Source organism: Ascidiella aspersa, chromosome 9 (assembly GCF_963924565.1).
Source record: "Ascidiella aspersa chromosome 9, kaAscAspe10.2, whole genome shotgun sequence".
In the NCBI taxonomy this organism is placed as follows: Eukaryota; Metazoa; Chordata; class Ascidiacea; order Phlebobranchia; family Ascidiidae; genus Ascidiella; species Ascidiella aspersa.
This window is the reverse complement of record NC_139455.1, coordinates 16,986,258-17,009,900: the sequence shown is the minus strand read 5'-3', so window position 1 is coordinate 17,009,900 and position 23,643 is coordinate 16,986,258. Positions and strand designations below refer to the sequence as shown.

The 23,643-nt window shown below is 37.0% G+C and overlaps 1 protein-coding gene across 1 annotated transcript in view; it reads right to left on the bottom strand.

The window, feature by feature from the left end:
• Positions 1 to 1,875: 1,875 nt before the first annotated feature.
• LOC146133294 (protein crumbs-like) overlaps positions 1,876 to 23,643 on the bottom strand; it is a 34,430-nt gene continuing 12,662 nt past the window's right edge. Inside the window, exons 9-36 of the mRNA XM_083397709.1 lie at positions 23,512 to 23,631; positions 22,850 to 22,937; positions 21,066 to 21,266; positions 20,407 to 20,542; positions 19,793 to 19,904; positions 19,159 to 19,334; positions 18,287 to 18,440; positions 17,618 to 17,836; positions 16,809 to 17,020; positions 16,100 to 16,328; positions 15,416 to 15,605; positions 14,917 to 15,016; positions 14,491 to 14,649; positions 14,009 to 14,154; positions 13,737 to 13,819; positions 13,113 to 13,226; positions 12,537 to 12,735; positions 12,011 to 12,172; positions 11,122 to 11,313; positions 10,619 to 10,752; positions 9,922 to 10,146; positions 9,646 to 9,775; positions 8,852 to 9,071; positions 7,238 to 7,351; positions 6,579 to 6,726; positions 5,897 to 6,043; positions 4,978 to 5,132; positions 1,876 to 3,028 (exon numbers count right to left, since the gene is read on the bottom strand). Coding sequence (XP_083253835.1) covers positions 2,780 to 3,028; positions 4,978 to 5,132; positions 5,897 to 6,043; positions 6,579 to 6,726; positions 7,238 to 7,351; positions 8,852 to 9,071; positions 9,646 to 9,775; positions 9,922 to 10,146; positions 10,619 to 10,752; positions 11,122 to 11,313; positions 12,011 to 12,172; positions 12,537 to 12,735; positions 13,113 to 13,226; positions 13,737 to 13,819; positions 14,009 to 14,154; positions 14,491 to 14,649; positions 14,917 to 15,016; positions 15,416 to 15,605; positions 16,100 to 16,328; positions 16,809 to 17,020; positions 17,618 to 17,836; positions 18,287 to 18,440; positions 19,159 to 19,334; positions 19,793 to 19,904; positions 20,407 to 20,542; positions 21,066 to 21,266; positions 22,850 to 22,937; positions 23,512 to 23,631 — 4,514 coding nt within the window. The 3' untranslated portion in view covers positions 1,876 to 2,779. The remainder of the gene's footprint in view (positions 3,029 to 4,977; positions 5,133 to 5,896; positions 6,044 to 6,578; positions 6,727 to 7,237; positions 7,352 to 8,851; positions 9,072 to 9,645; positions 9,776 to 9,921; positions 10,147 to 10,618; positions 10,753 to 11,121; positions 11,314 to 12,010; positions 12,173 to 12,536; positions 12,736 to 13,112; positions 13,227 to 13,736; positions 13,820 to 14,008; positions 14,155 to 14,490; positions 14,650 to 14,916; positions 15,017 to 15,415; positions 15,606 to 16,099; positions 16,329 to 16,808; positions 17,021 to 17,617; positions 17,837 to 18,286; positions 18,441 to 19,158; positions 19,335 to 19,792; positions 19,905 to 20,406; positions 20,543 to 21,065; positions 21,267 to 22,849; positions 22,938 to 23,511; positions 23,632 to 23,643) is intronic.

The following is a 23,643-nucleotide window of genomic DNA, read 5'->3' as shown; positions in this document are numbered from 1 at the left end:
CTCAAGAAATATACAAGACTTCAAGATTTCCACACATTAGTTAATGCGACATATCCCTTTGCTTTTTAGACCAATTTGAAATTTTGGATATTTATGAATTTTTTAACGAATATTAATAACCTATATCCGATTAACTGGAGGTCGAGTCATGGCCCTTCTTGAATTTTTTTTAAGTCAGATTTGATGGCTAAGTTAGGTTGCTTTTAATAATATGTAAAATTTATTATTGATATCCTGTTTACGCGATATTGCACCATAAAATTTCGAGCTTCTTGCTTCGCTTTGGGAACAGAATGCACCAAACTGGCCACCGCCCAAACCCTAACCCAAATCATTAAATAATCACGTATTGGTACAAGTTTCAGAGACACCACCAAACTTCTATGTTTAGTCTCACAATTTGACAAAATCTTGACATAATACATCTCATTAAGCCAATTATTTAGTACATATAACATCTCATATGTTCCTATAAAATGTACTGCCGAACATCTTAAATGACAGCCATAGGACTAAGTATAAGACATGTTAGATGTAGTAAACTACTGGCGGCTGCAGCAGCACGTCTGCCATTTCTAACACGACTAAAAGTTAGGCCGAACATGTGACGCCTTTATGATCACGAGAAAGGTTCAGTTCAAGCCAAGATTTCGTAAACACGATTTTTTGGAAATCCCCTGTTTACAAAAATGCTCCAACAGTGACACCTGACGGGTAAAATTAACCGTTATACAGAACCGCTGTTTTTTGAGATCAGTTTACAGAAACCAGACAAAAACAAAAGTTGGTTTGGGTAATTAAAATCATTTAAAATAGTTTAATTGCTTATCATTTTCCATTTTACCCTCATAAACAAAAAACAGTGCTTCTTTTTTCATATATTCAATATTTGTATGTCTGCATTTCAGAAAAAACAACCGTAAAGAAAATTTGAGTTTATTAAGTTACAATTTTTAAAAGTTTTATTTAGTTACAAATAGATCGATGAAAAACAAGCTGTGTTTCACCTAGCCGACAGCCCAAAAAAAAACATAAGTTTGTTCAGGCGCAAAAATCATATAATGTCTTTTTTCATAAACTTTGAATTTATAAAAGCGGTAATTACGATACAACATCCAGATTCTCGCGAAATCTAAAAAATATTAGACAGCGACATTGCACACACAGTCCTTTGGATAAAAAGGTTTCCTCAATTCGTGGTACATATAAGTATACATGAAAGATTTACGAGAAGCGTGACATGTTTGCCCTCCTGGATCCGTATGGTATGGCGGAGATCGCAAGTTTCAACCTCACCGCTAACATTTTTAGCCTGGCCTTTCTTGCATGCAGATCTTTAATTGGTCAACTGATTCGTACAATCTATTGAAGGCTCCCGGTGTAGTGCTCAGTAAACGGATTACATAGGTTATTATTCGGGCGATTATTTTTCGACCTAAAAAATAAGTTTTTTTTTTATGAAAAAAGATTCTGTCACAGTTGTGACAGGCACTAATAATTAGTTAGGCTGTTTAGTTGTATACCCTATATTTGTATACACTTGGGTATACCGTATAGCCGATTGAAGAGCATTGCGTATGTAGCAATAGTGCCTGCGTAAACAAAGCATTTACGCGTAAGTAACGGGGTTTTCCAGTATTTTTCAGTCGGCTATATATTTGTCTTTTGAAACGAACTTATTTGAGTCTTGAGATAATCGTTGTACGCAGGGGAAGGGGAATGTTGATAGATATTGTATTCGTCTCCTCTAACGGATTAACCGTCGATTCTGGATATTGTAAAACTTGTTTTTATTACCGTTCACTTAGATTTAAAAAATACACAGCAACAATTTTCAGGTAAAAAGCACTATAAGAGCAAAATGCACCACAAGAAATACTATTCAGGTATAAATTTTATAGCTGATTGACAGTTGTGAACACTATTCAGTATTGCAGTACTATTATACAGTTACCAGGTAGATTTCGGATCTTTAAATACCAAAAAGTTACATTAAACATTTTTTATAAGGTCAGTTTTTAAAGAAACGCTATTTGGCAAATATACATCGCGGTGTCAAACCACACTTGGCATTTAATTGCACGACGCAAATAAAATAAAAATATTCGAAATAAAGGTTTTAAACACAGTTGAAGAATAAAACGAACACTATATGTCACGCTACAAAAGTACAAATATAAAAGCTGGTCGCGTATATCAACGAAGAAGTGAGTCATCACAATCGGTAAATCAGTCTGTGTAAAGGCAGAAAGCAGCTCTCGAACAGCAAGAACGAAATAAAAGTTTAAAAGCACAGTTTCGTAAAAGTACGGCGACGAGGGAACGTAGCAAAGAGTATGTTTTGTTGTGCGCAATGTGTCCAAATAACAATAGCGCCACAACTAATGGGTCCAAAGATCAAGAAGTCATGTTTTTAAAAGTTGACCTTTTGTTCAGAACTAGTTTATAAAAAAACAACAATAAAATGGAAGCCAAGCTTTTCTTCAGTTAGAATAAAATAGGATTTTATAATTGTTGTCCTTCAGTTTAAAATAGAATTTCGTATTTGTTGTCTCTTAGATTAAAATGGGATTTTATAATTGTTGTCCTTCAGACTAAAATTGGATTTTATATTTGTTGCCGAATAGGTTATATTTTAACCTTGTCATTTACAAATCTACACAGATCGAAGCCATCGCTTAAAATCATTTGTCCGGAGCCAAGTGCAGCAGAAAACCGACCGACACCGCAAACTCGAAATTCAACTACAGAAAAAATGACGTCACTGAAAAAAATGACGTCAAATGAGCCGCTCGCACTTGGGCGGCGGCTTCAGCTCGGTCCACATTTCCGACTCGAGGCCGGAAAGGCCCGGTGGAACCGAAGTGGCCTCCTGCTTGCTGGGCGAGTAGGTGCCGGAGGTCGAGCGGCGGTCCATGGCGGCCGAGACGCCCGCGAACACCCCCAGGACCACGAGGAGAAGGATGCCGGCGCCGCCGACCGCAGCGATCAGGATCACCATGGAAGTGGAGGAGAGCAGCCCGGAAGTCTGTAGGACGAGAAAGTGGTAAACGTTCAGGAAAAGATTTTGGAATTGTCAAAAGGAGGTTTTAGTACGCGATTTTTTTGAGATTTTGGTGCGATCTTCAAACGGTTTTCGAATTAAGAAGGTACTTCTTGTCTTAAGCATCGGGTATCGGAATATATTGCGAAGTATCGGACATTTACAAATTTAAGCGTCAGTTGTAGTGCTCTGTTTGACCAAGGAAAGATTTTTGGTTGGCCGTTGAGGTTGTCTTAATGAAACTTAGGAGTGCGCAGTTTTTCGGAAAATACGGCCGCATTAATACCGTGATGTTGAAAACCACCCAATTATGTCATTATCATGATCAAATAGGCAAAATTAAAACAACAAAACCTTTGAATGTTATCTTTTTACGTAATTTGGCGAATATTTGCTTTAGTGTAACGAAGGTTTGTTAAATTAATTTTTTTCATTATTCCTTAAGAAAGCTTTATTTAGGAAAGAAATTGCGTTTGATATTAGATCAAGCAAGGTGTATTGCTAGTACCGATACCACACTTGGCACCAGTATAGGCTCTGCTCCATATATTACCAGAAACTCCTGTTTAAAATTTTCAGATATCGGGTATCAGGAGTTTTTCTCCATTTAATAAAAATACAGCGCTCCGGAGAATCTTTGCGGGAGTTTACATGCATTAATAGAAGTCGGTTATGGCCAAACGATTCAAAAATTTTGTAGACATTTTTGTTGGTGTAAAGCATTGTAAAGCAATCTCAAACGGTTAGTAGGGGAGAACCTGTTCTTAATGTTCCAAATACCACCACTGGGTTAAGGCAGTTAGAGAAAATGTAAAAATACACATATCCAGGTTTAAGAAGGGTGACCAATTTTAGTTATGCCTACAAAGTGAAATTGAGAATGTTTACCCTTTACGTGCTTCTTGTCATTGACTGTAATATTGGACAATACAGGTTGAACCGCCCACTTCAGTGAAATATATTTGTCTTTACCTCTCGGTAATGTAGGCCGACTTAATGGAAACACTAATCGACTAATTATCATAGTTTTATTATGTACTCATGACAACAAGTGGCTAATAGGACTTTTCAGTATTCAACTGACAAGTTTGTGCTTTCGTGTAAAACTTTCGTACCGATTATGATTCGACGCTGTGTACTACTCATTCCAGCACTATGTTTTTTTACACGGTGTCGAACAATTAAAATAAAACATCTAACGATTGTGGCATGCCTAATATGTGATCCGAGATCATAAAAGGTTTTTTACATCAGTCGTGCTGCTGGACCACCTTCAAAACTTTATACATAAATTATGCCAAAAGTTTCTTCACTCAAAATCGAAACCACAACAACGAACTACGTCACCACGTCATGCTTACAACAACACCAAGTGACGTCAGAATTCACCACGCTATACGTCACGTCACCTCGTCGTGCAATAACGTAACAATTCACCGAGCTATTATACAGTGTTCGTGTGGTGACGTCGGAACTTACTGCGTTACGTCACAACAGAACATGACGTCACATCACCACGTCATGCACGACTAACCACTCAGATGAGTCTTTCCGGGGGTTGTTTCGGAGGCAACGGGGTTTTGAGGGAGGGCACGACAATACTTTCAGTCTGCTGGGGACTGTATACCCCCCGGTTCGCTCTCGCCCCTCTTACGTAACAAACCAATGACGTAACAATTCCTATCGTGAGCAATAAGGCGACTGCGCCAATCAAGGGACCAATGATAAGCCAAGGGTTTCCATACGTAAATGATGAAGTAATCTGCGATGAGCATTTTGGTGATTTGTGTGTTTAATTATGCTCAAGAAAGTTAAATAAAATAAAATCCAGACACTACTACTGTATTTTAACTAAAAGCGAGTAAAATTTAATCTATATTTTTATTAAATATAGATTGTCTGAACATGGTGCATACGACAATACGACAATCTACCTCTGAACAATCGGGTCCAGAAAATCCTTCCGTGCATTGGCACAACGATGACACAGCATCCAGCTGTGACGTCACAATGCTGTCGGTGACGACACAAGTGCCGCCATTGTGGCAAGTGGCGTTCAAGCAAGGATTGGCAAACTGGCAGGAGTTTCCTGAAATGCAAAAACGTGCCGGATAGAGCGCGCATTTGACAACAAAAACTTAATCAAGAAATCGTAGAAGTTCGCACACGCGAAACGGCGAAAGAGTCACCGCATTATGTAACACGGCACCTTTTTTCTTAAGGATTAAATCTTATCATGTCGGCAGTAGTATGACTTGACATAAACGAGGAAGGTAGAAATTTGACAGTCAGCATACCGGGAGGCATATAACTGAGGCGAGATAAGAGACGTGTTACATAATGCATGGCGGGGAATTCCCGCGCGTCATCCTGACTTGCATTTCTGTCTAACTTCGACGCTTGCGTACGTGAAACTATTTTGGCCTCCGGCAATTCTAAGGAAAGGAATATTACTTGCATAGTTTTGCGAGCAAATATTTGTCTTGTTTATGCGTTCACACTGTGATACACAAGATAAATTGAAATTTGCAGTTTTTAACATTTAAACAAAATGTACGATTTATCGAATACACAATGTAAATAATACACCAGGTATCTTGAATAAGGAATACTGAAATGAATTAGTCCTATTGTAAGGCAGTCATTATCGTTTGTATGTATAACTTTAAAAGGGCTGAACTAATTGTATAGTATATAATGCATACACATCATAATAAACGGTCCAGTTTATAAGTAAACAGTCATACAAGCTAAGTTCATTTGGTTTACATTCAATTATAAAACCATTGCGTTGAACTCGTGCGCCACTCAACGGATACCAATAGGCTTTTGCCGAACCGCATAGTGTCGCACCTGCGTATAGACGCGTACAATTGCAGGTGTACATTGGCGTCCCTCGCTTGTCCAAATTCACCAAACATTCGCCGTCATTTTCGCACATCGTGGTGTTGCCTGGACGAGTGCAATTGTTGAGCAGGTTACACGTGAAACCGGTGTAACCTGAAATTGAAATGTGAACAAAGCTTCACTAGACACGTAGGAAACCTATTAGGACTAGTTCGTCTTACTGGGTTTTCCTATTAAAATTCTATATTTAGCATGTGAAAATATTTTTTTTTTCTTATATTTAGAGATAATATATTTTATTACCGCTATAGTTTAGATTTTTATTGTCTTTACAATGTTTTTTAAGTTAACCGCTGGATAGTTTTGCAGAGCTGCATCACATGGGAATTGTTTTAATAAAACCACCAAAAACACATATGTATCCTTTTAACAGATGTTGCTGTATGAATGGCAAGTACGAAGTGACAGTAACAGTTCTATATGTGTGTATTTCTGTTTCTATTAATGGTACAAGATTTGTGTTTCTATGGATGGTTTTAGTGTATCTATGATCTATGAAAGGTACAATACGTTTGACTAACAGAAGAACACGACAAATGAGTTTTTTTCCGACAGGAAATTTTGCATATGCAAAGAACTCTTTAAGACCATTTTGTCGTGCACATTTTTTCAGTCAACAGATACTCACTTTTCGGGCAGAGACACCGGAAGCCACTTTTTCCGTCTACGCAACTTCCGCCGTTCTGACACGGCGCGCTCGTGCATCGACCAATCACGTGCTGACACGTCGCGCCCGTGTAACCTTCTTCGCATGCGCAGGTGAACGTCGCCGAAGTCTGCCGCAAAACAAAATCACCCGACAGATGAATAACTATATATGGAGCGCAAAATGCTTAGGTGACTCGTGTATTTACCATAAGATGTAAGGAGCGTAATTATTGTAACTTGAAAAATATTTTTTGGAGGAAAAACGTTACAAGTACTTGTATTTTTAGACTGGTGATTATCCAACTTTGTCATTTCACAGCTAAGAAAAACACTTTTAACAAAACAAACTTTCTCATTTACCCCTACTAAACAAGGTAAACGTGAATACCACATTCATGTGAGTTGTCAAATGACAAAAAATTCGTGCCACACTCGAAAAATCTATCAAGGCACATAGTTTAGGAACTACTGATTGACGTTTTAAAATTTAGACGATGTAATTGTAAATGTATACCAAAAAAATATTATTGAGATTTAGTTTTGACGTGACAGATGTAAACGTTTGTTAACCAGGAATTTGTTTCTGTTTCCAGCTTGAAACAACGCAAAGCTTTAACTAATTTTTTTTTCCCAACTTACCAAGTTTGCCACACAGGTGGAATTATTCACACAGACCGAGTCCTCGCACGGGTCAATTGCTGACTCGCACCTTGAACCGGTGTACATACGAGGGCACTCGCACGCAAACGTGATCTGAAGAAAACAGTAGAACGTTTAATTAGTAAATTGTTGACTTTTTGCTGTTTATGTTATAAATGTTACAAAAAAAAAATAAATGTAAAAAACTATATGTATGTTTAATTTGTTTGTCTTACTGTATAGCAGCAGTGGTCTTAAACCTTTTTAATAAGCGACCCTAATTTAAATAAAATGTAATCAGAATTTACATTGCGACCCATTTACAAATAAAAATATTATTGCGCCTGCCTAGTATCCACTAGTTTTTGCATCCCTTTTGCATAAGCATAACCGCATGTCATGCTCTATTTCCAAGCGTTACGAGGTTTCGTTTTTAATATGCTCATTGCGCTGACTCCACTTCACAAACTATGAGTTTAAAAACGGGATGGGGTGTAATAATAAAATTTGACAGAGTCGGGTACGGTGATTGCATCGAAGTCCACATGTAAATATTTGCTGAAAGAGTATTTCACTTTTACCGAGTTTTACTGTATCCGCTGTTATATTTAAGAACATAAAGCCTAGTCCTTATATCTGCAAACTACGTTGCCAAAGTTAAGTAACAAAACGCTGACGTGTTAAAAAAACAGCTCATTTATAACTTATTGAACGAATGTCGCAATGAAACAATTTGAGAAAGTGCGACATTCGCTGCGCTAAATCAAAGAAACCTAATTTTGTCAAATGTCACTTTAGCTGAATTAGCAGCTCTTTTTTTTTTGAATTAGCAGCTCTTAAGACCTAAACACAGCAATTTAATTTAGACGATGCAGTCAGTAACGTTTATTAGTAAGACGTCATTGTAAAGAATATAGTGAGCTATAGCGACTCCACAAAATTTTAGGTGACCCCACTTGGGGTCGCGACCTACAGGTTGGAGACCACTGCTGTGTAAGAGGACACTACAGTAGTTTTCAACTAGTATGGGACACACGAAAAAAAAATCGTGAAACACTTTCTACAAAGTGTAATTCCTTGACAACACCGCTTAATACACGTCAAGGCAATAGGTTATAATGAATACAGTCAGTTATTAATTCGACAGTAGCCTATGCCTTTAAATCTGCCATATGAAGTGTAAATGAGTTTATTTCAATAAATAAAAAAAGAAGTCCCTCGGCATACTTAAGAATCTCTTGGGGCACCCAGTTGTGCGATGTATTATAAGATAAGTGTTTATTATACAAAATTGTAAACTATGCATTCAAGTTAAAAGGCAAAAAACGTTAATATATATATTGAAAACAAAAAGTTTACGTTTTATAAATGCAAAGCCAACAAATCGTGAATATAATTTCTCTAATTTAGAAGGTGTTCCAATAAAAAAATTATTTTACAAACACACATTGCATAGAAAAATATAGTTTGCTAGAGTAAAAAAATAGGTTTTTTTTTCAATGTTTAGTGACTTGCATTTTTAAAATAATTTTACTGTTTTGTGTAAAGACAGATCATTCTCTTGGTAAACAAGATTTAGCTTTGGGTGAAAACAATTGGCAAAATGGTGCGCACCTTTTCGTCTTCGGTGACATTCCTACAGCTTCCGCCGTTCACGCATGGATGGTTTTCATTTGTGATGTCACCACCGCACGATTGTGACGCGTTAATTTGACAACGCTCGCCCTCAAACCGGCCGTCGCCACACTCGCAGCGAAACGAACCAACCAGATCGCGGCACGTGGCATTGTTCAAGCATGGAGAACTTGCGCACTCGAGCGTTTCCAACTCACAACTGGGAAATATTGTAATATTTAATCAGAGGAAATTGTTGTAGCATTTCCGTTGACACAGTTTTTCATATCGACTCATTAAACCGGTACATAACCTAATTCAAAGCCACCAAAGTGGATAGTACGCCAAATAGCTAATAATTAAATAGTAATCGAGGTTTCTTGCGATGTGTGAAACTTACATAAGGTTCATCATAAGTACCAAATTTACTAAGGTATGGATTCTATACCATCTGACAGTTTCTACCAGGGCTGCGGAGTCGGAGTCGGGACTCGAGGAGTCGGTTTGTTTTGCTGGAGTCGGATGTGGGACTCGAGTAAGACGACGTAAAACTACTAGAGTCTGACATGGCCGCCAACTGGAAATTGTAAAGATGGAATAGAATATGGAGGATTTTTTTCTCGGGAGTCGGACTCGTGTTATTTTTAACCAACTCCGCAGCCCTGGTTTCTACTACGATATTTTCTGATTTATTGTGCAATGTACATCGAACATTATATTTATTAAAAGTGATATTCTTATCGAAATATGCGTGTATCTTAACGTTTTATGAACAAATTTAATATAGATCTTACTTTTCACCATGATAACCGGTAAAGCACCGACACCGAAATCCGTCCACTTGATCGAGACAAGTTCCGTTCGCCGAGCATGTCACGCCTACGCAATTGTCGATGTTGACGTCACAATTTGATGACGTGAAACCTGGAAAGAAAAAAGTGATATACTGAAACAAAACACAACTAGTTTAAACTAAAAGTAAAGTCTATACGCATTTTTTGGATTAGGTAGATGCTTGTTAGGGCAACTTTATATGACAACCTACTAAGCAACTCTACAAATCCAAATACCTCTTCTACACACGCATCTGTATTTGTTAAACTCGTCCACACATGTTCCGTTATTTTGACACGGCTCCTCCCTGCACACGTCATCGCCGTGGCAGCCAAACATAAGCGGCGGTGACGTCACTATATAGAAAGGCGTTGAGCTCATCGCTGCAGTGTGATTGGTCAGCTTGTAGGGGTCGTAGAATGGCAGAAGGAAACCCCCGATTCGCAAATCGACCAAGCAACCTAAAGCAATGGGAAAACAATCTTGGTTGTTTAAAGCTAAAAATGTTTTTTCTTCCTGTAGCCAACAACTATGTAAGTGGTTATTAACCGGGGGTCGCGGAACTCTGGTGTGCCATTTTTAATGATCAAGGGTGCCCATAGGCCTAGGTATTTGCGAATTTATAAGAATCTGTTTTTTGCTCAATTGGTAAGCTTCCTATTATAACTATTTGTGTACGGTTAGAGATCATTAAATCAAATGACTTTTTCCTACATGTTTAAGTTGATTGTGTTTTTCAGTTTGATTTATAGTGACATTTCAGTAAAATACTCAACGAAAATTCCAGTCAAGGTGCCGCAAGCCATAAAAGGTTCCACTGAACTAAGTGTTATCGGCGAGTTTTAAGTTACGACAAAATGTTGAAACAATGCAAATAATATATTTTGTATTTATAATGTGTTCGATATCCTAACCAATTTTACGCTGTCCAACCTTTAAACGCCAATTCCTCAGCCGATATTCCAACCCACAAAGCACCGCTTTTGGATGCCATGACGTCACTCAATAACCGGTCGGGAGCGTCGATTTGCGTCGAGTATTGTGAGTCGACTGTGAGACGAAAATATCTGAAAAACAAACAAAAAGTGAAGGAAACGTTGTTACCAAAATTGCCAATCATCAGTTGTATGATTAAAAATAATAAAAAAGATGAAGGAGTTGGCGTCCTGTTTATCTGCTCACCGTCAAGTTTAAACGATGCATAACTTTTTAAGGTTATACATTATGCCTGGCAGCGATAGCTTATTGCTAAAACATAATAGACCTTTAGGTTACTTTTTTTAGGTTAAGGTTCAGCTCATAAAGGCTAACGAGAAAGAAACGGGACGGCATGACTTTATAAACAAACAGAAAATGGTGGTAAAACCGGGTTTAAAATAAATCGTGCTGTGTATTGTAATCAATAAACAAACATACACCACATCATAAATTCTCACTTGGAATCAATCGGATGCAATTCAACGTCATGCCAAGCGCCATCGTTGATTGGTCGAGGCACCAGAGCGTGACGTGGCGACGTGGTGACGTTACCGTACGTCATGGCAAGGTTACCGTGCAGGTCGAGACGAAAAACGACGCGTGGTACGTTGCTGTCGTCCGACAGATGCAAAATGGACCGATCGGAAGACCTTTTAAAACGTAATTTCACCACCTTTTATATTCAGTTTACACTATGCTTTGTTTGACTATGACGATTATGCTGTTACTTGGAAAACTTTAACAAAGTTTCACGCAGATAACGGAAAAAATAATTTGACAGCAAAAGAATTGCCTACTCGCCATTTAATTAAGGAAATTAGACCAAGACGACGTAAATTCTTATTTTAATACTTTCGTTTAAAAGTATCAATGCCTTTAATTTAAAACAACCCTGTTTCTGCTAAATTTACGTTGCCACAATTACACAGGAGTATTTTTTCAAAATTTACACGCATATGCAGCCACCACTAATTCCGCTTCACGGTTATTTTTGGATTAGTTTTGTTGTGTAGGTTTTGAAATAAACGGTACCCTGTAGATCCTTATTTTACTTTTATCCAAATACTTAACAAAGGTTAAAATGTTTACCTTCTGCCTTGCGCAGTTTTAACTCGGGCCCTACCCCCATGGAGGCACCTGCTCCCTAGTTGAGACAGGTTGTTCAGAGGACTCTGATAAGACCATTACTGACTTGCTCAGAAATTCCCGGCCTCGTTCTTGGCCAATGAGAAGAACCGAGCCACAGGCCTTACCTAATTTCTTTACTGTTTCTTATTTTCGCTTTGTTAAGTTCACCATTGGTGGACAAAAATAAAATAAAAAGCCAAATGCCTTGTCAATACCAACCTTGTTTTTATTCTGAAGCTCACAGTTGTGAAGTTTCGTGAGTCCATCGCTACCCAGCTGAAGCGGAAGGTGGTGTTAGGTTGAATAGTTATTGGCGCTTGGCATTCGAATCCACCAGCGGGTAAGTCTAGGCAAGTCATGCCACCGGGACAAGTCAATTGCCTAAAATACAGGGAAAATAAGCAAAGTTAAGTTTCGAACATTTGTTACATTACATTTAATTTTTTAATTAAAGTGCGCGTGGAAACGGCCCGCATTAGTTGGGAGTGAACAAAGTTTTGAATTGAGTGGATCAATTCTTAATGTTTTTTAGTGCAAACAAAATAAATCGCGTACCTAGACGCTTTATTATAATAGTAAATGGTATTCGCGAATGAAAGTGTAATTAAAGTAATGTCGTTGAGACATATTTTATTTAACCAGTTCCCAATATTTTTTAACTCTTAAAAGTCAGCAGTTCCTAAATTACATAAAATTAGTAATGTCAAATCACACAAAAAAACGTTTAAATGAACTTCTTCTTTACTTGCAAAACACCGGGTCGTTGCAATTCCTTCCTTTCCATTGTGGCGTGCAATTACATACGTAATCGTTGAATGTGACGTCACAAACCCCTCCGTTTTGGCACGGTTGAGTGGTTTTGTTGCATACCGGGTCTGACACGAGGCCAAACTTCACATCGATTGGTGCAGTAAAGGGCAGAATAAAGTTGGGAGTGCCAGAATCTGTATGGTAATCATTATTTCATTTTTGAAACTATTAAAAAGAAAATTGCCAGCTAAATAACAAAATATATCTTTATGAAAACGTATGTCCATAAACCTTATACTTGTATATCGAGAAAAAGTTACGATTTTTTCTATCACTAACATTTTGTGGTTTCTGTGCGGGGTAGTAGTTAGTGTCTTGGAATCTTAAGTAAAAAGGAAACACAAAATATTGGTCACCATGAATTAAATACCCACACAAATCTAACTGTCGTGGGCCAATGCGTTCGGAATAGCACATATCTGTAAGTTTAAAACATTGTCTTCGGGGTAAAATAAAATAACAAAATAACAAGTGAATTATAAACTGGGGAAGTTATGTCCTTCAAATTTACCTTCGATTAGCTTGGTTTCCTTTCCGCTAAAGAGAAGTCTGAACCCATTGAACTGAAGATCTTGGATTGCTCCTTTGAAAGGGGGCAATGAGTAGGAAGACCTTCGAGTGCGGGCTGAAAAGAAAAACTTGTATGAAACTGTTGTTTTACCCAAAATATTAAAAAATATAATACTGTTTCATCAGTAAAGGCCCTGAGAAATATTTATAATAGATCTGAAGCCAAATAAATTACTTGCACGGTAACGCTTACACCAGTGATTTTCGAAATTTTAGTCGCGGGCAAATTCACCACCCTTTTTTATCGTAGTACAATTTTATTGCCTTTTTTATAATTCTATTAAATTTTAGGGATATATAAAGCGAAGCAATTAACAAAACAAAGAAATACAATTCAATCTTCATTTTAAATGCCAACAAGGTTAGTGATATGCAGAAATTTGCTTTAAAACATAATGGCTAATCACATAAAATAAATGATGTATGTTAGAGCGGGGTTAGCTTGTATTTTCTCCACCCGAAATAAAAATAACAAAAACTAGGCGCCCCAGGCTCCACTGTTTAGAATCACTGGAATATACGTTCTTGTAGGTTTCATGACTATTCAAGGCATTAGATCACTCACCCCCGTGTCTCTTGGGCATCAATCCAACGTAAATAGTTGAGGTTGTTATGTTGAGAGCTTTGGGCAACGTTTGCTCAAATGTTCTGGTGGAAAAAGTAGAGAGCAGTAAGATAACAGAAATCTTCTTTTGGAGATATGAAAGGTAATCGCGGGAAAGGTATAGAATTATCCGAAATAAAAAGGAAAGTGTATTTTTTTCACATTAAAAGGTCACAACATTTTACAAAATTTTCTGAAACAATATTATAAATAAATCAAATATTTCCACCCACGTTTCGTCGTCTGTGTAAGACATTTTACGATCATCGATATGAATGGAGATAAAACGAGTTTTTCCATCTGATAGCGTTTTTCCTTCTGTATTCACGCCACCACTTTCTTGCAAATAAGGGTAAAATACAGCTTCTCCAAGTGAAACCTAGATAAAACATTTAGCTAATTGGAAACTATATCACATTAATCTTTCTTAATAAATATTTGTATCCACAAATAGATTTTTTTCATAATTTGAAACGGCGGGTAGTTACCGTATACTAAGTGTAACAGATTATGGTCTGGTTTTAGACTTTTCGCTTTTTAAAATTGATTAATACAAAAACTTTTTTCAACATGGTTTTTCAGACTGCAAAATTAATCTATATATGACGGAAAAGACATTCGAATAAATAGTATTAATTCGCGATCCATGATATTGATGCAGCTACTGTAGGGTGCAAATGTGGAAACTATTTTTCACAAAATAAAATCGACTGACCATGGGTTTTCCGTCTTCGATGCCCACCACAACCGAGTAATAATCCGTGGCGTTGGGATCCTGTGTTACGTCATCCGTGGTGGAGAGAAAAAAAGAGTCAGGCTCTCTTGTTTTGATGAAGGCGGAAAGTTGGAAAGTCGAAACAGGGGGAGAAGGGAGCTGAAATAGTATATTGTTGAAAAACACAAAATCAAGTTGAACGACGATAGGACATTTTTTTAATAACAAGAAATACCGATAAACCTTCTAGGTAAGTTTGTCATTGTAACAACAATAGCAGCCCCCGTGGAGGTTGTTACTAAAATACAAACACAATAATTGAATAGCAAAAGTATGACCCGCATTTTTTCTGTTTTGAAAAGGATGTTAAAGAAATACAATATTCTCACATCATCCCAACAGGCCCTACATTATTTATTAGCTCACCTGAAACTGGGCAAAGCTCGAGGTATCCATATAACTAAATGTTGAAGGCGTGAGGGAAAAATTGCAGTCACTTCCCACATAGGGCCTCGTGCAAATGCATCTAAATGAAACGAAATATAAGCCCAGTCAATAAATGTATAACAAAAAATAGATAAACAAATAAAAACAAAAAGTGTATGGAGCATCCGTTAGAACCAATTTAGGACAAATCAGCTTTTTATATCTGACAATTTAGTTTATCAAACACGGAAATATACTAACACATAAAAGAGCTTATAAGCCGCAAAGGAAAGTCGATCAAGAAAGGCTTTCAAAACAATCGGCAACGTTTTTCAACTAGCGGCAAATAAAATCGAAAGCGGTGCGCTTCTCAAGCTATTATTAAATTTTAGATAGTTAATCGTCGGCATCAAGTGTTCTGTTGGAGGACAAGAACCTGTTGTTTACTGGAATTTTTTAATGAAAGTTGCAGCAAAACAAAGAGGATTCGTATTTTTACCGGTATTCGGTCCACAAGTCAATACAAGCTCCCCTTCCGCTGCATGAATCGTTGTGACATTCAATGCTTCGATTGCATCCGCCTGTGACGTCATCATAGGAGACTGCATCATTCAAGCTAAGCGTGCTTGGTCCAACTGTTACATCACGAATGCAGCCGATGTAACCGCCACCGAACATGAGTATGTCTCCTATAGATATATCGGTAAATAAAATATTTTGAAATAATAAACTCATCGCTGTGGTGTAAAACAAGTTTAAAGACACATTCATTTTAGTCGCGAGTAATTAAGCAAACATTTAGTAATCCACAATACGTTGAGCTTAAGGTTTTTCTCATGGTCTAAGTCAGTTCTTTTCTTTTCAACAGTTTTGAGGTTACGGCACTCCATTGCAAAGTATCTGTGGTTCGGCTAGGTGGTTTCCTATAATGTCCCAACAAGCCGAATATTACAAAACACATGAACTTTGCCAAAAGGAATTAGCAGTAAAAATCGAAACTCATTTTACCAATATTTTATTATTTTATATATATTAGTGATATCACCTTCTAAAGTTCATTATACAAGAGGTTGCCTGTATCGAGACAGTATACCAACTTTAAAATTTCATAAAAAAAATAACGTATTTAAAACAAGCGAAAGGCAAAGGATAGAAACATCAGCTAACTAAATCTCGTAAACACCTTCAAGGTTGTTGTTCACAGATCGTTGGACATCGATAACGATTTCGCTTGAAGCAAAGTTTACATAAATCAACTTTTGCTGCCATTTAATGGAAACGGAATGCCACGTATCGTCGTTCACCGTCGAAATGAAACCAGATTCTTTGTCGCTTAAAGTCACGTTGTACGTAGCTTGATTGGCACTTGAAGTAGCGAGAAAATAATTCAGTCGTCCTTCGTTAATACTGATCTAAAAGAGATGTGTGAACAAATAAAGTCTTTAGATTCTGAATGATGTTGAACGGTTAACCCAGTGTTTCTTAGCCTGTTATGGCTAGCGGCACCCCTAAGAAATAGTAAATAGATTGTGGCACTCTACAAGATTTTTCTGTAGGTAATTCACTAGAATGTCACAATAAACGGAACTCGAGCAACACACATCAACTCTACACAACGCAGGATGGATATGTTGAAAAGTTAATTTACCTATGTTACACACCAATGTCTAGTCCTAGTTCAGGTTTTTATCGATTCGGGTAAATGCTTTTAATTTAGTTCCAAACAAAAATGCTTTTAGGAACAATTTCTCGTTTAAATTGTTCGAAAAATATCGCTACACAGGAAAATATTTCGATGCTTAGCTTTACCCATAACAAAAATACCGAGCGCGTGACACAATCATTATGATAGGGTGTCAAACCTGTCACAGGCAACATTTGAACAAACAAACCTTCAGGGTTACATTTTCGTCAATGAAAGTTAGCGAAAACAGCGGCAGGTTCGACAGAGTAGTCCGGAACTGTACGTTGACGTCATTCACGCCACCGTCCTGAGGCAAATTGAACAGCATTCGAGAACTTTCGATTAACGACATTGCTGTCGTAACATCGCAAAACCTCCCAGTGAAACCGCGATCGCATTGGCAGGTGTAGTTGTGTATATCTACAAACGGAAATAAACAAGATATAATGATTGTTTTTTTCTTATTTCTGTTGTTTTGTTGCTCCATAATATTATTATTTAACCGTTACAGTTTTCACTTAGGTTTAGATAGTCACAAGAAATTGTTTTTGAAGTCATCCCATGGTTGGTTTAATAAGAATAAAACAGTGTCCAGTATAACAAAAATAATTCTAAAAATATTTGGTAGCAAAACTAATGTTAACTATTTAACTAAGAAACTACCTACCGCACAGTCAACATTTTCGTGGTTAATGTTTAACTAATAATAAAGCCGAAGATATTTCAAGTGAAAAACCTATGAAAATGTTTAGGGGTATAGTGACAATCATGCAGAAAGAAAAAAATCTACCTTACATATTTAATTAGTAAAACATCATTCCATTTAACAAAAAAGAGCATCTTACTTATCGTTTAAACTTTTTCCAACATTTAATTTGACAATTTGTATGTTGTATAAAACAATAAAATATTGATAATTAATCGACAGATTCGGTAAGTCAGCAATGGCTTTTCCGAGAGTTGTATAAAACAAATCATACCTTTTAAAATAGCCTTAAATTATTTGTAAAATTTTACCCAAATATTCATTTTCAAGGTAAGGCCGGCACAAAGAACCACGTGCGCACTGGTGCGTATCGCAGCCGCGCAACGTCACCGAGCAAGTTTTACCCCCCAGATTCGGGGGGCAAAGGCAGAGGTAGTCGGCCAACAGATCGACGCAAGTGGAACCCGACGCGCATGGCCGCAGGGTGGCGCACTCATCAATCTCGTGAGCGCACAGGTCGCCATGGTAACCTTTTTATTGAAATAAAAAAATATGCACAATAACAAAACCAACCCAAAATAAAAAAAAAATAGGCACAATAACAAAACCAACAAAATTAAAAAAGAACTTTACACCTGAGTATTTCAAACTGAATATTTTGCATTTTTTTAATTACTTGCATGACTGGACCGTTTTAACCTGTTAGGATCCACGCCCTTTTTTTTAAAAAACAATGTTAAAGTAAAAGTTTTACGATACAAAAAAAAATGATCTCTGTAAGTAAAAATAAATACATTTAAAACAAATCTAGGGCACGTATCAACAGGACGGGTGCATTTAAATCGCTTTTTATTTAATTATTCTATTTTAGGTTCATTTGTAGGACAAAATAGTCATTTTGTCGGACCTGTTTAAACTATTTTACGCAGGGCCACCTTATATCGACTTTAAGAAAAGCTGTTCTAAACTCAACGACATACCTTCTGCACAGATGCACACGAATCCATGCGCAGTTTCGTACGAAAATGTTGCGTTAAAATGCACTCCGTACGAAGACTGGTCGGACCTCTCAATGCAGGTGCCATTGTGATGGCACGGTTGTGACAAGCAGTCGTCTTCGTCAATCTGAAACCGTAAATAAATTTCAAGTTAAAAAATAGTCGAGGTTCTATAAGGCAACCGCGTTTTAACAAAATGTCTAAAACATAACAAACATTTTTACTCCATCCAATAATTAGTTTTAAAGCTATATCGCGTATTTTTTAAAGCAATCCATTTTAAAAAATTCCTTGTGTTTTGTGAGAGTACTCTTAAAAAAAATGAGCATTCAATTTAAATATTACACAAGTAAATTCGTGCAGAACTACGTTGTTCAGTTGCGATAGGATATTAAAACAGAAGGGGACATCGTGCAAGTATATCTAAATTAGTTTGTGTTTTAATAACATCCAAAGACTATTTCAAGATTACAAAAAAACTAGATATTAGCAGTAAGACCACGCTGTAAATGTTCAAGAAACATATATTTGTGACAATTGAACGGTATCACGTATTCCACAGCACAAAAAGACCACATTCTCGGAAGCAACAATAATACGAGGACAAAACAACACAAAATGCGTAAAGCATCAAACCTTGCCCGTGATCGGTGTGAGACGGGGTGATACGATCTAAGCAGGTAATAATTATTCTGTTTAATCTTACACTCTTCAGTTTTTTTTTACTTATGCCTTTAGTCGCGGAAACGCTTAAACTTAACTTTTCAGTTGTGCAAATTTTTTTCTTTAAAGATTTTTTTAAAGATGTTAGCTGTCCAACACAAAAATTAAAAACTACAATCTCCAATCGATACCTCGCATCTCTCGCCAGAGTAGGCTTCATAGCACAGGCATCTGAAGTCGTTGACAAGGTCCAGACAAGTGCCGCCGTTCTCGCACGATGTCAGCAGAGAGCACTCGTCCACTTCTACGTCACAATGGGTCCCGTTGTAACCGGTGTCGTCACAATTGCACGAGTAGGAGTTGATTCCTGTTTTTAATCAAAACAAGAATTCTATGAAGAAAATACGTGGTATTCACGAAAAGTGTTTGACCATTGACATATACTAGTTTTAGTTATCAAAAATGAGACGTATTTTTTAATTTTGTTACCAATGTTACTCGATCAAATGAAGAAATTATGAAAGGTACGCCGAAGATCAATTGTTAAAACGGTTAAATTTTTTTTTTTTTTTTTTTTTTTTCAAAATACAACGAATTCAAATCCCAACAATGCGTTAAAACGCGGTAAAGAGTACAAATAGCAACTTACTACAAAGAACAGCATCAAAAAAGAGAAACAATTTAGGTGCTAGTAGGTTCTTCAACATTGCAATCCTAAAAACTGGTATTCGACGGACTATTGCGCCTAACTTGTTCGGTTGACGCAAGCGTATTTGATATATTCGCCCTATATTGGGAGCTAAAATAACCTGGATAGTTGCTTACCATCAACGCATGTTCCGTTGTTCAAGCACGGGTCGTCTTCGCACTCGTCAATGTTGATGGTGCAGTGGGATCCTGTGAAGCCTTCAACGCAGTGACATCGGTAGCCAGCAATCTTGAAAGAAAACAAGATAAATAGTCCACATCTTACTGTGCTGTGGATAAAGCAGCAAACGAATGTACAAAACTTAAATAGCATTGCAGGATAAGATGGAAGCTTTTTAAGGTTCTTGTTCAATTAATTTTCCACTAGATTTAATCGTACTGAAAACACTTGTAAAGGGAACGGTTGTATTTTTTTTTATACTTTTACGAAATTTAGTTGTCAACACTCAGCTAGGAAACATTCAGTCGACGCCAAAATATTTTAAAGTATGAAAAATAAGGCATCGATATAAAACTTTTACCACAATTTAAATTAAAGCATAAACCTAGCTAAAAAGAACTTATTTTTCGGATTTTTTTCCTTTAATCATTAGCAATTTACCACTCCAGAAAATAAAAATTGTCAAGGGTCAAACTAATGAGAAATAAAAGATTAAATAAAGTGTGTTGACTTTGGCGAGTTCTAAATTATATACAGGTGCATTTCATGTTCCATGTCTTGATAGATTTACCTCGTCTGTGCAGTTGACTGCATTTGAGCAAGGGTCACTTGCGCATTCGTCAATGTTGACGTCACAATTATGTCCATGCCAACCAACGTCACAAGTACAATTGTAGCTCGCTACGGCGTCGGTACAATTGCCGTTGCTAGGAAACAAAGAAAAAACGGTAAATAACGCGGTCTGATATGACACATAAAAACAAGGCTTAAAGTTGTAGTACAATTATTGAGACTAATACTGAAGTACATGGCATTATGTAATGTATATTATCAGCTTTATTCACAAAGTTTCGTTATACTCGTAACTCTAATATGCTGTTTATTTACCGCGTAAAAGATGCATTTAAAACAATTTTTATGGTAAATTTTTCGGTAAACAATGTTTTGATATATTTATGACTTGTGTTTGCGTGTCTTCAATTAATAGACCCCTTTTGTTTGAAAAATAAATAACAACATGGCGATTAGAAGAAATTGTTTTAAATCTTTTACAAAAAAGTTTCAGCGCAAAAACGATTTTTTAATAAAAAGAGTCTGGTTATATCTATGAACTGCCGTTATTGTGTTTAATTAATTGGGTACCGATGTAGGCTCACAACCAAAAGCGTGTTGATTATAAAAGAATGCTTAAAAATGTTTATTCACAAAGAAGTACAATTTTCAACTGACACGCAGGGGTTCGACAGGCACTCGTCGATATCGATCTGGCAGTTGTCACCGGCGAATCCGGCGGCGCAGTGGCATGTGTACGAGTTGGCATCGATGCTGTGGCAGGTGCCACCGTTGCCACACGGGTTGCTGAAGCACGGGTCGTACCAGACCTCGCAATGGACCCCGACGTGGCCGTGCAAGCAACTACATTCGTACGATCTGACAGAAACGACAATTAATTATTATTGACGTGGAGCTGTGTTTAACGATGGATGTTGCCGTTATATGGCAAAGTACTATTTCTCTCTGACAAAGGGGTGAAATTTTTTTTGCCGAAGAAGCCCCAAAATGTTCTTGTGAAAGCCGTATAATATTTTCAACATGCATAGCTTAGATTGGATAAAATTATGATTTGAATATAGGACCGTACATAGGATTCGAACAGTACCGTTTAAATCAGGGGTCGGCAACCTACGGCCCGCCGATGTAATTCATCCGGCCCGCGGCCTCTTTGGCAAGTTAGACATGAGTCTTGTTTCACATACTTTTTGACTATTTTAACTACGTAAATGCAAAAAATGTTCGCGCTTCGCGCAAATGATTGATGCGTCTGCTTTTTTACGTTTTGATGCTGCCTTTTCAAGTACATCAGCGATTGTTAACCGTTAAGCCGTGGAAGGCTGCCAAAAAACGCTGCTTTTACCCTTGCGCCGTACAAGGCGTGCGTCGCGCAAAAACAAATCGGACATCTATTCACTGAACTAGATTAACTTTAAATGTTATCGCGTTCCCTCAAAGTAGTTTTATTGCACTTTTCATAAGAAGTATGGATGACGTCGTGTGAACTCGAATTTTATACCAAAATAACGTTTTTTGGCGCTTTACGTGAACACTTTACTGCCTCTGTAGATGTAATTAAACACGTTTTTAAATGCTAAAAATAACCGAGGGCGCCTGATTCACAGCTGTTCTTACATTTTAATAACACAATTCTTAGTTATTATTTTGTGCGGCCCGCAGAGACCTTTCTAACTGGGTTTTGGTCCGCGACTAGAAAAAGGTTGCCGACCCCTGGTTTAAATGCTTGGGATAAAAGATACCACAAAGCGAAAGGCGAAATAACATTCGCACAAATCGCGAGAAAAACTGCTACTAGGTAGTTTAAATAGGCAAAAGTGTAGTTGGTTGGGTCATGCCATCGTCTGTCTTTTCCTGGTTCTAATGCAACAAGTGGATTGTTACTTTACGAAAAATTTGCAACAAAATTGTGATCGTAAAAATGCTGCCACTTCTAGCTCGAAAGCCATAGGTTTTCTGACCTCTGCTCTAACATCTAATAATTTAATGATTTTGTTTCCGAATAACTTCAATGACTTGGGAGTATCTGCATATCATATTTAATACAAAAAAGAGTTACAATAAGAACGTCGTGTTTCTGCTTTATTTTACTGAACTAAAGAAAAACTAAGCGCAGTTTTCTTAAAAACTAACTGGTCATCGCGGCACATATTTTCTAGAGAAAGCGAAGGTTGTTTATTAAATCAAGGTGGTAAAAAAATGATACACATTTATTATATTGCTTGATGCATCTCGTGCTTTTTTTTGCCAAGGTTTTCTAAAACACTTAATTTTATTTTCAAGTGGTTGAAATACTTTTATGTTTGTCATTAGTAACCGTAGTTTGGCCAACTTGGTCGGTGAATAAATGAGCAATAGCTTTAAATCGCTGTTCTAAATTAGAGCATACATTTTTATACGTTCTTAAATGTATCAGTGGATTTCAACATCCTGAAAATAGTTACCCGAATTTTCGATGACAAATACCGTTGTTCTGGCAGGGATTGGACAAACAAAAGTCGGTCTCATTATCACATTTCCGCCCTTCATAACCTGCAGGAAAAATACATTTGATTCAAAATATTATAGACAAAAATAAATACTTGACTGGCCCGTTTATTCATTTTCCGCTTGATGTAAACTACAGTATTATATAAACATTTATGTAAACATGTATTTTTAAATCAATATAAAAATATATTAACATATATTTACTACCGTAAAGTCATCTACAAGCCATGTTTTCTCTCATAAGAGGACATTCAGCTGAATATACAAACTTACCAAGCCCATAGAATAAAACAGTTAAAAACACTTCTATAAACACATACTTTTAAATAAATATAAAAAAATATCAACATATATTTACAACAGTCATCTACAAGCCATATTTCACTTCTCATAAGAGGACATTCAGCTGAATATACAAACTTACCAAGCCCATAGAATAAAACAGTTAAAAACACTTCTATAAACACGTACTTTTAAATAAATATAAAAAAATATCAACATATATTTACTACAGTCATCTACAAGCCATATTTCACTTCTCATAAGAGGACATTCAGCTGAATATACAAACTCACAAAGGCTATAGAATACAACAGTTAGGGGCAAGTAAATTTACCGTAGGTACAGTTACAGAAGTAGTCCGCCAACAAATCGACGCAAGTGCCGTTCACGCAAGGTTCCGTTGCACATTCGTCAATCTCTACGGTGCAGTTCTCCGACGCATCGCGCGTGTACCCTTATGACGTAA